Source organism: Eucyclogobius newberryi, unplaced genomic scaffold (genome assembly GCF_026437365.1).
Source record: "Eucyclogobius newberryi isolate DKJ021-1_F unplaced genomic scaffold, fEucNew1.0.hap1 SCAF_12, whole genome shotgun sequence".
Taxonomy (NCBI): Eukaryota; Metazoa; Chordata; class Actinopteri; order Gobiiformes; family Gobiidae; genus Eucyclogobius; species Eucyclogobius newberryi.
Window position 1 is genome coordinate 6,884,135 of NW_027315746.1, and position 14,320 is coordinate 6,898,454.

At 45.9% G+C, this 14,320-nt stretch overlaps 1 protein-coding gene across 2 annotated transcripts; it reads right to left on the bottom strand.

Moving 5' to 3' along the window:
* Positions 1-2,426: 2,426 nt before the first annotated feature.
* Positions 2,427-13,923, bottom strand: LOC140356003 (cathepsin Z). 2 transcript variants are annotated; one of them, XM_072440680.1, is made up of 6 exons: positions 13,767-13,923; positions 12,393-12,556; positions 9,016-9,195; positions 5,650-5,800; positions 4,723-4,885; positions 2,427-2,541 (listed from the first exon to the last, which is right to left on the bottom strand). In XM_072440680.1, the coding sequence occupies exons 1-6, from the start codon at positions 13,895-13,897 to the stop codon at positions 2,428-2,430; spliced, it is 903 nt and encodes a 300-aa protein (XP_072296781.1). In that variant the 5' UTR covers positions 13,898-13,923; the 3' UTR covers position 2,427. The 2 variants fall into 2 exon arrangements, with proteins under 2 accessions (XP_072296781.1, XP_072296783.1); XM_072440682.1 differs by lacking the exon at positions 9,016-9,195.
* Positions 13,924-14,320: the final 397 nt, after the last annotated feature.

Sequence of the window (14,320 nt, forward strand, 5' to 3'; positions counted from 1 at the left end):
TCTGTCCGGCTTCCTCCTCCGCCAGCGGATCCAACTCACCACCAGGTGGTGATCGGTTGACAACTCTGCCCCTCTCTTCACCCGAGTGTCCAAGACACGCGGCCGGAGATCTGATGACATGACAACAAAGTCGATCATCGACCTCCGGCCTAGGGTGTCCTGGTGCCATGTGCACTGACGGACACCCTTGTGCTTGAACATGGTGTTTCGTTATGGACAATCCGTGGCTAGCACAGAAGTCCAATAACTGAACACCGCTCGGGTTCAGATCGGGGAAGCCGTTCTTCCCGATCACCCCTCTCCAGGTGTCACTGTCATTGCCCACGTGGGCGTTGAAGTCCCCCAGTAGAACAACGGAGTCCTTGGTCGGTGCACTGTCCAGTACCCCTCCCAAGGACTCCAAGAAGGCCGGGTACTCTGCACTGCTGTTCGGCCCGTAGGCCGCCACAACAGTGAGAGACCTGTCCCCCACCCGAAGGCGGAGGGACGCGACCCTCTCGTTCACCGGGGTAAACTCCAACACGTGGCGGCTGAGCTGAGGGGCTATCAGCAAGCCCACACCAGCCCGCCGCCTCTCCCCGCGGGCAACACCAGAGAAGTGGAGCGTCCAGCCCCTCTCGAGGAGATGGGTTCCAGAGCCCAAACTGTGCGTGGAGGTGAGGCCGACTATATCTAGTCGTATCGCTCAACTTCCCGCACAAGCTAGTTAGTCTGAAACGACCCCTTTTACGTTTACAAAAAGTGCTTCGCAAAACCGCCTGTTTTTAGCTGTAAACTTAACACCTACGCAGCATCGAAAGTGTTTCACTAAATAGTTTCACGATCCCGACACAAAAAGCACCGTCAAACCCACAAATGTCGTTCACCGCATTAGAAACACGTTAAATTAGGGATTAAATTATAAATGATATATTATACGCACATTACGTTCATTTAAAAGGAGCACAATGTCACTATTCTTTGGTTTTATCAAAGAAAAGTTACAGGAGTTTGTATTGCGTCACCTCTCCACAGATCTGACCTGTAACTCGGCCTGGTTGTTACCCGCTCGTCGCCGACTTTAAAGCCTGTGGAACATTCAAGGCAAAGCAGTTCATTTCATACAGAGCGGGCGACGGAAACATGACTTACAGCATCTGTGTCGCGTTTTAACGTTATTATAATTATTTACTTATTTCAAAAGCTTTTTTCATTCCCACATCGAGCCAGCAGATATTTAAAAATGTTAAACTAAATAAATGTTGTGGCTAAGTATGTTTCATTTGAGCACAATCACACAATCTTCAAAAGCAGCAGAAAAAGTCGGATAAAAACAGTTTTATTTGTCAACAGTATTACAATATACACTGTAATTACCGTATATCACATAGTACGTCATACACAGGTCTGCTGTACATCACAAAATACTCTTCTGTCTTGGTAAAATCAAAGTTTCAGCAGCTTTTCTTCAGTCACTCTTGTAAACGAATAAATGAGTCCGGGTCATTTACAAGACAAACGCTGCACTTCTTTTAAAAGCTGATCCTTATTATTCTTATTATTATTAACTGCGCAACTGTTTAAACGTTTTCAAGTGCGTCAGGCCTTGAATTGAGTTTAAATGTGGTATTTACTTGGTCTTTAACAGGGTTTGGCCCTGGTTTAAGTCTCAGTATCTTGGCATAACCTCCAGTGTTAATTAAACATACCGTATTTATAGTATAAGGCAAAAAATGCATAATAGAGAAAAAAAAAAAAAAAAAACATATATAAGTCGCACTGGAGTATAGGTCGTATTTTTGGGGGAAATGTATTTGATAAAATCCAGGACCAAGAACAGACATTTCATCTGTAAATGCAGTTTAAAATAATAACAGATGAGAGAACATGGTGAATAGGTGTACGTATGCTAACGCTAACACCTTCAGCTACATGACGTATGCTAACGCTAACACCTTCAGCTACATGACGTATGCTAACGCTAACACCTTCAGCTACATGACGTATGCTAACGCTAACACCTTCAGCTACATGACGTATGCTAACGCTAACACCTTCAGCTACATGACGTATGCTAACGCTAACACCTTCAGCTACATGAGGCACAGACAGAACTGTGGTAAGTGTCTGGTATGCTAACGTAACATATGAACAGTTATTCAGATAACTATAGCATAAAGAACATGCTAACAAGTTTACCAAAGCATCAGTTTTACCCCAAATCACTAAATCCATTGAATTCTTCTTCCTCTGTGTCACTTCTAAACAACTACACAAACTCCAGAGGAAGAGGAAGTGCAGATTCTTCTTCTGCGTCGCTTAGAGCCTAGAGCGCCCTCTTGTGAAATGTGGTGGTCAATGTGAAACTAACTAATAATATCACATATAAGTCGCATCCAGGCCAAACTATGACTACAGGTGCCACTTATAGTCCAGACAGTACGGTATCTATGGCACGATGGGGTCTCCGTACGCGCAGTTCTTTTCGATGCCCAAGTTGAACCAGTTTCCTTTTCCTCCTTTGTAAGCGCTGGTGACGATTCGAGCCCAGCCGTGTTCTCCCTGTGAAAAAAACAACACAACGTTTCACTGGAATAATATGCAAATGACTGAATGGATCTGTGGACATTTTGGGGACTTTTTGATCTGAATTGAACTAAATTGTGCTGTTTTTTTACAGCGATTTTGCAGTGAAAATGTAGATTTGAACCAACCAAATTGTAAAAGGAAGAGGTGACACTTAACTTTACCCATAATTCAATGTAAATATTGCATTTATTTGGTTGTTTTGGAGTCAAATTTTAATATTGAGCGTATCGTCTATAATAAAACGATTAAAAATGACCTCAAAAAGAGAGTATAAAGTGATATTTCTGCACTTTTGTGGTAAATTATACGGTTCATTCATGTTTTGTGCTGGACTTGAACCTTTACAACATTTACAGACACATTTTAGCACGTTCCTGATGAAAATAGTAATAACCCTTACACGGTTGTTCTCAGTCCAAAAAAACACATTTAAACCTTAAAATCTGGCCAAACGCTTTAATAACTCAGCGGTTTATGTCGTTTCAGAACCATTATACTGTTAAATCTTGTGCTAAATGTACCCAGAACTCGCTCCACGTACCCAGAACTCGCCCCACGTACCCAGAACTCGCCCCACGTACCCAGAACTCGCCCCATGTACCCAAAACTCGCCCCATGTACCCAGAACTCGCCCCACGTACCCAGAACTCGCCCCACGTACCCAAAACTCGCCCCACGTACCCAGAACTCGCCCCACATACCCAGAACTACGCCCCACGTACCCAGAACTCGCCCCATGTACCCAAAACTCGCCCCATGTACCCAGAACTCGCCCCACGTACCCAGAACTCGCCCCACGTACCCAGAACTCGCCCCACGTACCCAGAACTCGCCCCACGTACCCAGAACTCGCCCCACGTACCCAGAACTCGCCCCACGTACCCAAAACTCGCCCCATGTACCCAGAACTCGCCCCACGTACCCAGAACTCGCCCCACGTACCCAGAACTCGCCCCACGTACCCAGAACTCGCCCCACATACCCAGAACTACGCCCCACGTACCCAGAACTCGCCCCACGTACCCAAAACTCGCCCCACGTACCCAGAACTCGCCCCATGTACCCAAAACTCGCCCCATGTACCCAGAACTCGCCCCACGTACCCAGAACTACGCCCCACGTACCCAGAACTCGCCCCACGTACCCAGAACTCGCCCCATGTACCCTCGTGTACCCAGAACTCGCCCCACGTACCCAGAACTCGCCCCACGTACCCAGAACTCACCCCATGTACCCAGAACTCGCCCCACGTACCCAGAACTCGCCCCATGTACCCAGAACTCGCCCCACGTACCCAGAACTCGCCCCATGTACCCTTGTGTACCCAGAACTCGCCCCACGTACCCAGAACTCGCCCCACGTACCCAGAACTCGCCCCACGTACCCAGAACTCGCCCCATGTACCCAGAACTCGCCCCACGTACCCAGAACTCGCCCCATGTACCCTCGTGTACCCAGAACTCGCCCCATGTACCCAGAACTCGCCCCACGTACCCAGAACTCGCCCCATGTACCCAGAACTATGCCCCATGTACCCAGAACTACGCCCCACGTGCCCAGAACTCGCCCCACGTACCCAGAACTCGCCCCATGTACCCAGAACTCGCCCCACGTACCCAGAACTATGCCCCATGTACCCAGAACTACGCCCCACGTGCCCAGAACTCGCCCCACGTACCCAGAACTCGCCCCATGTACCCAGAACTCGCCCCACGTACCCAGAACTCGCCCCACGTACCCAGAACTATGCCCCATGTACCCAGAACTACGCCCCACGTGCCCAGAACTCGCCCCATGTACCCAGAACTCACCCCATGTACCCAGAACTACGCCCCACGTACCCAGAACTCGCCCCACGTACCCAGAACTCGCCCCACGTACCCAGAACTCGCCCCATGTACCCAGAACTCGCCCCATGTACCCAGAACTACGCCCCACGTACCCAGAACTCGCCCCACGTACCCAGAACTACGCCCCACGTGCTCAGAACTACGCCCCACATACCCAGAACTCGCCCCACGTACCCAGAACTCGCCCCACGTACCCAGAACTCGCCCCACGTACCCAGAACTCGCCCCACGTACCCAGAACTCGCCCCACGTACCCAGAACTCGCCCCATGTACCCTTGTGTACCCAGAACTCGTCCCACGTACCCAGAACTCGCCCCACGAGTTGCGCATGACCCAGAACTCGGTGCCGTTGTCCACGCCCCAGCCGGCCACGGACACGATGTGATTGGGCAGCGACAGAGGGTGAAACTCGGAGAAAAGACCCCCGGAATACTGCTCCAGGGCGTCAGTGGCCATCAGCGCACAACTGAGGGACAACGAAAGAGACACGAAAGAGACACAAAAGAGACACAAAAGAGACACAAAAGAGACAACAAAAGAGACACAAAAGAGACACAAAAGAAACAACGAAAGAGACACGAAAGCTTGGATTACTGCAATGAAGTTGTAAAAAAAATAAAATCACAAAATAGATTTTAACAAACAAAGGGAGTTATTTAGCTAATATATGCTTAATATGCTTTAATTATTTATTTATTTTGGATCCCACTCTCTTATTTTCTAATTTTATTCTTTTACGTACCTTGTCTACTCTCTGGTCATCATTTTATTCTTGTTTTTTTTATTAATAGTAAATATATTTTTTAAACTATACTTGTTATACTTTAATTGTATACTATAATTGTTGTGTTGTTTTATGTTCTAAAAAAAAGAATTAAAAAATACGTTAGTAAAAAATCTTAACAAATAGACCTTTTTACCCACATCTTTTTTTTTTTTTTTAAACCATTATCATTATTTTTGTTGTTGTTGTGTTGTTTTATATTCTAAGAAATATTTAACAAGAAAAGTTAGTTAGTAAAAATTGAAAAAAGACCAATTTTGACATTTCCTTAATAGTATTATAGTTTGGTCCATTAAAAACATCATAACATTGAAACTAGGACTTTGCTTTGTGTCTTTGGCAAATCCCCCAAAAGAAAAAAACAGTCATTATTCGACGCCGTCAGGACTCGTCACAACGTTCACTTCGGTCTAACCCGCCGTGTTCGGTGGGTGGGTCGCTCGCACCTGATTGGTCCGTTGGCGTAGATCTCGGCTTTCATCGGGTCTCGTCCCGAAACGTCCCCGAAATCGTCCACTTTCCACACGGTGTAGTTCTTCACCACCGCACACGACTGGAAGAACGAGCACGTGCCACACTGGTTGAACTCCTCACACTCTGTCAGGAGGAGAGAGGGAGGAGAGGGGGAGGAAAGGTGGAGGAAAGAGGGAGGAAAGAGGGAGGAGAGAGGGAGGAAAGAGGGAGGAAAGAGGGAGGAAAGGAGGAGGAAAGGAGGAGGAAAGAGGGAGGAAAGAGGGAGGAAAGGAGGAGGAAAGAGGGAGGAAAGAGGGAGGAAAGGAGGAGGAAAGAGGGAGGAGAGAGGGAGGAAAGAGGGAGGAAAGAGGGAGGAAAGGAGGAGGAAAGAGGGAGGAAAGAGGGAGGAGAGAGGGAAGAAAGAGGGAGGAAAGAGGGAGGAAAGAGGGAGGAAAGGAGGAGGAAAGGAGGAGGAAAGGAGGAGGAAAGAGGGAGGAAAGAGGGAGGAAAGGAGGAGGAAAGAGGGAGGAGAGAGGGAGGAAAGAGGGAGGAAAGGAGGAGGAAAGGAGGAGGAAAGAGGGAGGAAAGAGGGAGGAAAGGAGGAGGAAAGAGGGAGGAAAGAGGGAGGAGAGAGGGAGGAAAGGTGGAGGAAAGAGGGAGGAAAGGAGGAGGAAAGAGGGAGGAAAGAGGGAGGAGGGAGGAAAGGAGGAGGAAAGAGGGAGGAAATGTGGAGGAAAGAGGGAGGAAAGGTGGAGGAAAGAGGGAGGAAAGAGGGAGGAAAGGAGGAGGAAAGAGGGAGGAAGGAGGGAGGAGAGAGGGAGGAGAGAGGGAGGAAAGGAGGAGGAAAGAGGGAGGAAAGGAGGAGGAAAGAGGGAGGAAAGAGGGAGGAGAGAGGGAGGAAAGGAGGAGGAAAGAGGGAGGAAAGAGGGAGGAAAGGAGGAGGAAAGGAGGAGGAAAGAGGGAGGAAAGAGGGAGGAAAGGAGGAGGAAAGAGGGAGGAAAGAGGGAGGAAAGGAGGAGGAAAGAGGGAGGAGAGAGGGAGGAAAGGAGGAGGAAAGAGGGAGGAAAGAGGGAGGAAAGGAGGAGGAAAAAGGGAGAAAAGGAGGGAGGAAAGGAGGGGGAAAGGAGGAGGAGAGAGAGGAAAGGAGGAGGAAAGAGGGAGGAAAGAGGGAGGAAAGGAGAAGAGGGAGGAAAGGAGGAGGAAAGAGGGAGGAAAGGAGGAGGAGAGGGAGGAAAGGAGGAGGAAAGAAGGAGGAAAGGAGGAGGAAAGAGGGAGGAAAGGAAGAGGAAAGAGGGAGGAAAGGTGGAGGAAAGGAGGGAGGAAAGGAGGAGGAGAGGGAGGAAAGGAGGAGGAAAGAGGGAGGAGAGAGGGAGGAAAGGAGGAGGAAAGAGGGAGGAAAGGAGGGAGGAAAGGAGGGGGGAAAGGAGGAGGAGAGAGAGGAAAGGAGGAGGAAAGAGGGAGGAAAGAGGGAGGAAAGGAGGAGGAAAGAGGGAGGAAAGGAGGGAGGAAAGGAGGAGGAGGGAGGAAAGGAGGAGGAAAGAGGGAGGGAAGAGGGAGGAAAGGAGGGGGGAAAGGAGGAGGAGAGAGAGGAAAGGAGGAGGAAAGGAGGAGGAAAGAGGGAGGAAAGGAGGAGAGGGAGGAAAGAGGGAGGAAAGGAGGAGGAAAGAGGGAGGAAAGGGGAGGGAAGACGGAGGAAAGGAGGAGGAAAGAGGGAGGAAAGGAGGAGGAAAGAGGGAGGAAAGGAGGAGGAATAGGGAGGAAAGGAGGAGGAGCGAGGGAGGAAAGGAGGAGGAAAGGGGGAGGAAAGGAGGAGGAAAGGGGGAGGAAAGGAGGAGGAAAGGAGGAGGAAAGGGGGAGGAAAGGAGGAGGAAAGGGAGAGGAAAGGGGGGGAAGGAGGGGGAGAGAGGGAGGAAAGGAGGAGGAGAGAGGGAGGAAAGAGGGAGGAAAGGAAAGGAGGAGGAAAGAGGGAGGAAAGGAGAAGGAAAGAGGGAGGAAAGGAGGAGGAAAGAGGGAGGAAAGGAGAAGGAAAGAGGGAGGAAAGGAAAGGAGGAGGAAAGAGGGAGGAAAGGAGAAGGAAAGAGGGAGGAAAGGAGGAGGAAAGAGGTAGGAAAGGAGGAGGAAAGAGGGAGGAAAGGAGAAGGAAAGAGGGAGGAAAGGAAAGGAGGAGGAAAGAGGGAGGAAAGGAGGAGGAAAGGGGGCGGAAAGGAAAGGAGGAGGAAAGAGGGAGGAAAGGAGGAGGAAAGAGGGAGGAAAGGAGGAGGAAAGGGGGAGAATCATAGAGCTTCATATGAGAGTCAGGATTGGTAATAGAAAAGTAGGATTCTGTTCGACTTTATGAATATGAACTGATAAACAAACTGTAGAGGTCTAAAAACGACTAAATGTTTCTATAAAACACATTATAGTTTGTTCTTTGCAGAGGAAATCCAATTAGAGCTGCACAAGGTCTGAAATTATGGCTGTTAAGTGCGGCAATATTGATATTTTTTGCAATATTTGAACAATAATTTCAGTTATTTTGAAACAAATACTGTAAAAAAAAAATAGATACAAAACTCAAAATCAGTTTTTGACACAAATGTCCCTTTTTATGGACTTTATTCTTGGTCTGACAATGTGCAGTCGCCTCATCATCTGTTACATTTATTCAATTTATTTATTATTATAATTTTTTTATTTCATCTTTTATTTTTACGCTGTCATTGCATAGTCACTTTCCTGTGGAATTACCATGTGTTTTGGGACCGTCCCGTCGCTCAGAAATATTAGAGTGAAACACATGAAGCGCCACAGTCTGAAAACTGTTGCCATGGAGACAACACATGAAAACTTCTTCTGGAACATTCTTCTGGGGGAAAAGTCATTGTAACAAAGCGACTGACACAGACCGACTCCGGATGAAAAGGACACATTTGTTACGAATTTGGACCAAACGGGACAAATACGGCTCAGAACGACTCGTATATGTTTTGTCTTTAATACTTGAAAACTGGAAAACATTTGAATGATATGAAAATATGTTCAAGTCTTAATGTAGAAGTCAAACTCAAAATAAAAACTTAAAGAAAAGACAAAACGGCTCATTATTAGACTAAAAATCTGCTACTGAACTCTACTGTATCTGTCGTGACGTCGTCTGGTGCGTTACCAGTACTGCAGTATACACGTACTGCAGTATATGCAGTATACACATACTGCAGTATACACGTACTGCAGTATACACGTACTGCAGTATACTGCAGTATACACGTACTGCAGTATACACATACTGCAGTATACACGTACTGCAGTATACTGCAGTATACACATACTGCAGTATACACGTACTGCAGTATACACGTACTGCAGTATACACGTACTCTGGTTCTTGGCCTGGTAGTTGTTGCAGGTCTCGTCGGGGATCCCTTTGCGGTGAGCGTAGGCGTAGACCCCGAGGTGATCCCCCCCGAAGCACGAGCCGGCGCCGCCGCAGTCGATCACGTTCTGCACAGAGAGGTACGCCGAGGGCCACGACCCGCCGCGCTTGATGTTTATGCGGTCTGCAACGACAAGACACGGCAACGTCACGGCAACCACACGGCAACGTCACGACAACCACACGACAACGTCACGGCAACCACACGACAACGTCACGGCAACCACACGACAACGTCACGGCAACCACACGACAACGTCACGACAACCACACGGCAACGTCACGGCAACCACACGGCAACGTCACGGCAACCACACGGCAACCACACGACAACGTCACGACAACCACACGGCAACGTCACGACAACCACACGGCAACGTCACGACAACCACACGGCAACGTCACGACAACCACACGACAACGTCACGACAACCACACGGCAACGTCACGGCAACCACACGGCAACGTCACGACAACCACACACAACCACACGCAATCACACGCAACCACACAGCAACGTCACGACAACCACATGGCAACGTCACGACAACCACACGGCAACGTCACGACAACCACACGGCAACGTCACAGCAACCACACGACAACGTCACGACAACCACACGGCAACGTCACGGCAACCACACGGCAACGTCACGACAACCACACGGCAACGTCACAGCAACCACACGACAACGTCACGACAACCACACGGCAATGTCACGGCAACCACACGGCAACGTCACGACAACCACACGGCAACGTCACGACAACCACACGGCAACGTCACAGCAACCACACGACAACGTCACGACAACCACACGGCAACGTCACGGCAACCACACGGCAACGTCACGACAACCACACACAACCACACGCAATCACACGCAACCACACAGCAACGTCACGACAACCACACGGCAACGTCACGACAACCACACGGCAACGTCACAACAACCACACACAACCACACGACAACCACACACAACCACACACAACCACATACAACCACACACAACCACACGGCAACGACACGACAACCACACACAACCACATACAACCACACGGCAACCACACACAACCACACGACAACCACACACAACCACACACAACCACACGACAACCACACACAACCACACGACAACCACACACAACCACATACAACCACACACAACCACACACAACCACACACAACCACACGACAACCACACACAACCACACGACAACCACACACAACCACATACAACCACACACAACCACACACAACCACACACAACCACACGACAACCACACACAACAACACACAACCACATACAACCACATACAACCACACACAACCACATACAACCACACACAACCACACACAACCACACGACAACCACACACAACAACACACAACCACATACAACCACATACAACCACACACAACCACATACAACCACACACAACCACACGACAACCACACACAACCACATACAACCACACACAACCACATACAACCACATACAACCACATACAACCACACACAACCACATACAACCACACACAACCACATACAACCACACACAACCACACACAACCACATACAACCTCACACAACCACACACAACCACACGACAACCACACACAACCACACGACAACCACACACAACCACATACAACCACACACAACCACATACAACCACACACAACCACATACAACCACACACAACCACACACAACCACACACAACCACACGACAACCACACACAACAACACACAACCACATACAACCACATACAACCACACACAACCACATACAACCACACACAACCACACGACAACCACACACAACCACACGACAACCACACACAACCACATACAACCACACACAACCACATACAACCACATACAACCACATACAACCACACACAACCACATACAACCACACACAACCACACACAACCACACGACAACCACACACAACCACATACAACCACACACAACCACACGACAACCACACACAACCACACGACAACCACACACAACCACATACAACCACACACAACCACACACAACCACATACAACCACACACAACCACATACAACCACGGTGGAGAAAGTAAAACGAGTAAAAGTGTGACACGTAAAAGTAAAAGTATGAGATGTAAAAGTATGAGATGTAAAAGTATGAGATGTAAAAGTATGAGATGTAAAAGTATGAGATGTAAAAGTATGAGATGTAAAAGTACTGAAGAATAGAATGATATGTTTAGGCGGAAGTTTTACTTTTTTATTTATTATATCTTTTTCATAGATGCCATTTCAAAATAAACAAAAATAACAGTTGAAAAATGATTAAAGAATGTGAAATGTAGTGATTTTGAGTTGATTTATTTAAGTGTAGTGTAGTAGAAAGTACAAATACTGCTCTCAAATGTAGTGAAGTAAAAAGTATCCACTGTCAAAATGAATGAAGTAAAGTAGTTACCTAAAAAAACTAAATACAACCTCAAAATGTACTCAATAAAATATATAGAGAAAGTAAGCAGTCTTGTTCTCATAAATACATTATATATATATTTTGAGACTTTGTGACATACATTTATCCGAGCTTTATTGTGTATTTTACATGTTTTAACGATGAAAATAAGACAATGACAAACACAATATTTCAGTTCTGTTGTTGTAATATCACACAGAACCAGCAGAGGGCAGCAGAGTCTGAGCCTTTTTCACATCGTCTTTCTTTTCATTACACAAAGCCATTTTAAAATATAAATATAAAAAATGTAATCCAAAAATGCTCAATACGAGGACAGAAATGATTGAAGTCGACCACGAGACACTTTCAATTATTAACATCAGATCCAAAAGTGTTAAAACTAATGATTTGCAGCAATTTAGCAAAACCACCAGGGCTGAAATGTCACGTTATTTTACTTTTCTCTTACAAAAAATGGAAAAAATTAAATTTTCTAGCCTCAGTATTGTATTTGGGCTTCGCAAAAAGTATCATTTGTGGTAAAGTATGTAATATATACAGAAAAAATAAAACGTTTTCATCACTGCCTATTATCAGAGCAAACTATTGTGAGTCAACGTTTCTGTAAATTTAGCCCAGTTAAACATAAAAATAATGGATTTTTCCTTCTAAAAATGTCTATCATAGTCTTTTTCTTAGTTAAAACTCAATAGTTCATGTTTAAACCAGGTTATGACATCACTCACATGTGTCTGAGGGGTTTTCATTTGCCCAAATCCCCTTGTTTTGTCATATTTTGTGACATTCTGAGGTAAATCACAGCTTCTATTGCCCCGCCCCGGTCGCCATGGTGACGTCACCTGCGAGCGCGCTGGTGGCTCCCATGGCCCAGCACGAGCCGCAGTACTGGGGGATGTGCTGGTTCCTCGTCACGCTCACAAAGTTCTTCCCCTTCACGTTCCTCCAGTCCCAGGACTCGGGCAGGTCCGAGGGGGCCAGGAAATCATGGGGACGACGGCGGGTCCTGGAGGAACAAGTACCACTGCAGTCATGAAGTAATATACAATAATGTCAGCGTTATGTAAGAAGTACCACTGCACTTAGATAAGAAGTACCACTGCAGTCATGAAGTAACAATAATGTCAGTGTTATATGTTAGGAAATAGCAAAAGTCTCATACTGTTATAACTTTTACGGCGTCCTAAATCAGGCTGAAATGTTGTTTTTGTTGCTGCAGTGAAAGTAAAATGTAAAATTGGGTATTGTCTCAATAAATAAGCATCATTAACATGTAATTACACAGAAGACTCAAGTTTAAATGCTCCTTTAGTTACAAAACATATCACATTAATGAAGTAACATGCAATGATGTCAGTGTTATGTGTTAGAAAATAGCAAAAGATACTGTTATAACTTTTACGGCGTCCTAAATCTGGCTACAATGTTGCTTTTGTTGCTGCAGTGAAAGTAAAATGTAAAATTGAGTATTGTCTTGATAAACAAGCATCGTTAACACAGAAGTAATTACACAGAAGACTCAAGTTTAAGTGCTCCTTTAGTTATAAAACATTAATATCACATTTTTGAGACAAAAAATTTACAAGCTGTGAGTTTTGAGCAGGAGAAACAGAGGGCGAAAAATAAACAAATAAGAGTACCTGGATTTACTGTATTATCTTGATAACGATATTAAGCATCAGGAATGTGCTAAAATGTGTGTAAATGGAGCTCTACAAATCATCTTTAGCATGGACATCTCACTGGACTTCAGAACTGTGTATGTGGGGCTCAAAACTCCTGCAATGGACACAGTGAATGGACATGGATACTTCTGGAACATGTGAAAATGGACAGATTTGACACACTTTGGACAAACTGGACATTTACGCCGGACTACGTGATCAGGACTTGGTTATATGATTGTAGAATATATGCAAAATAAACTGAAAACTTTTTATAATGTTTTGGCCTTGGAAATAACTTCAAATTATGAATCAAACCACCAACTCTGATGTGTAAACATCCTAATTTGAGTGTGTGTCATTTAAACATTGGAATTATAAATACAAATTAATAATACGAATTACAAGCATTATTTCATCTAGTCTAATCTATATTATTTCTCTACAATCGGATCTTTGCATGAGTAAATAACAAGGTATTGAAAGACTTAATTTGTAGTATTTTATTTCCAAATCACAGTCACTAGAACATCTTCCTTTTCCGGTTCTCACCTCACATAATCCGGTCTGTTATCTTGAAGAGGTTTGTAACACGGCTCCGACAAAAGGTTAAAAGCTATAATTTCTTTCAAATATGAAGATAAACAAAACAGCAGCGGCCACAACATGACGAGCGCCGCCATGTTGGATTAGCGCTTCTTCTGCCGCTTACAGAGACTGGAGCGCCCGCAGCCCACAGCGCCCTCTAGCGCCCTCTAGCGCCCACAGCGCCCTCTAGCGCCCGCAGCGCCCTCTAGCGGAGAAAACTCACAGGAGAAGCCTAAATCTACAATACTGAAGTACAAATGAGACCTAGAAGTATTCAGATATGGATAAAGTAGCCAAAACGTGTACTATAGTAGAACAAATGTACTTAAAAATAATTACACTGAAGTAGAAATACAAAGTTGCCCAAAATAGTACACAAGTGAGATTTTAAAAAGGTCATAAATGAGTAAAATGGGACACTTTTGGAATAGTCATCTTCTTTGTTCGTTTTATTTCAAACAGAAGTACCAGAGTCTTGAATGTAATACACTTTGAAAAGCTCTATATGTTGGCTCTGC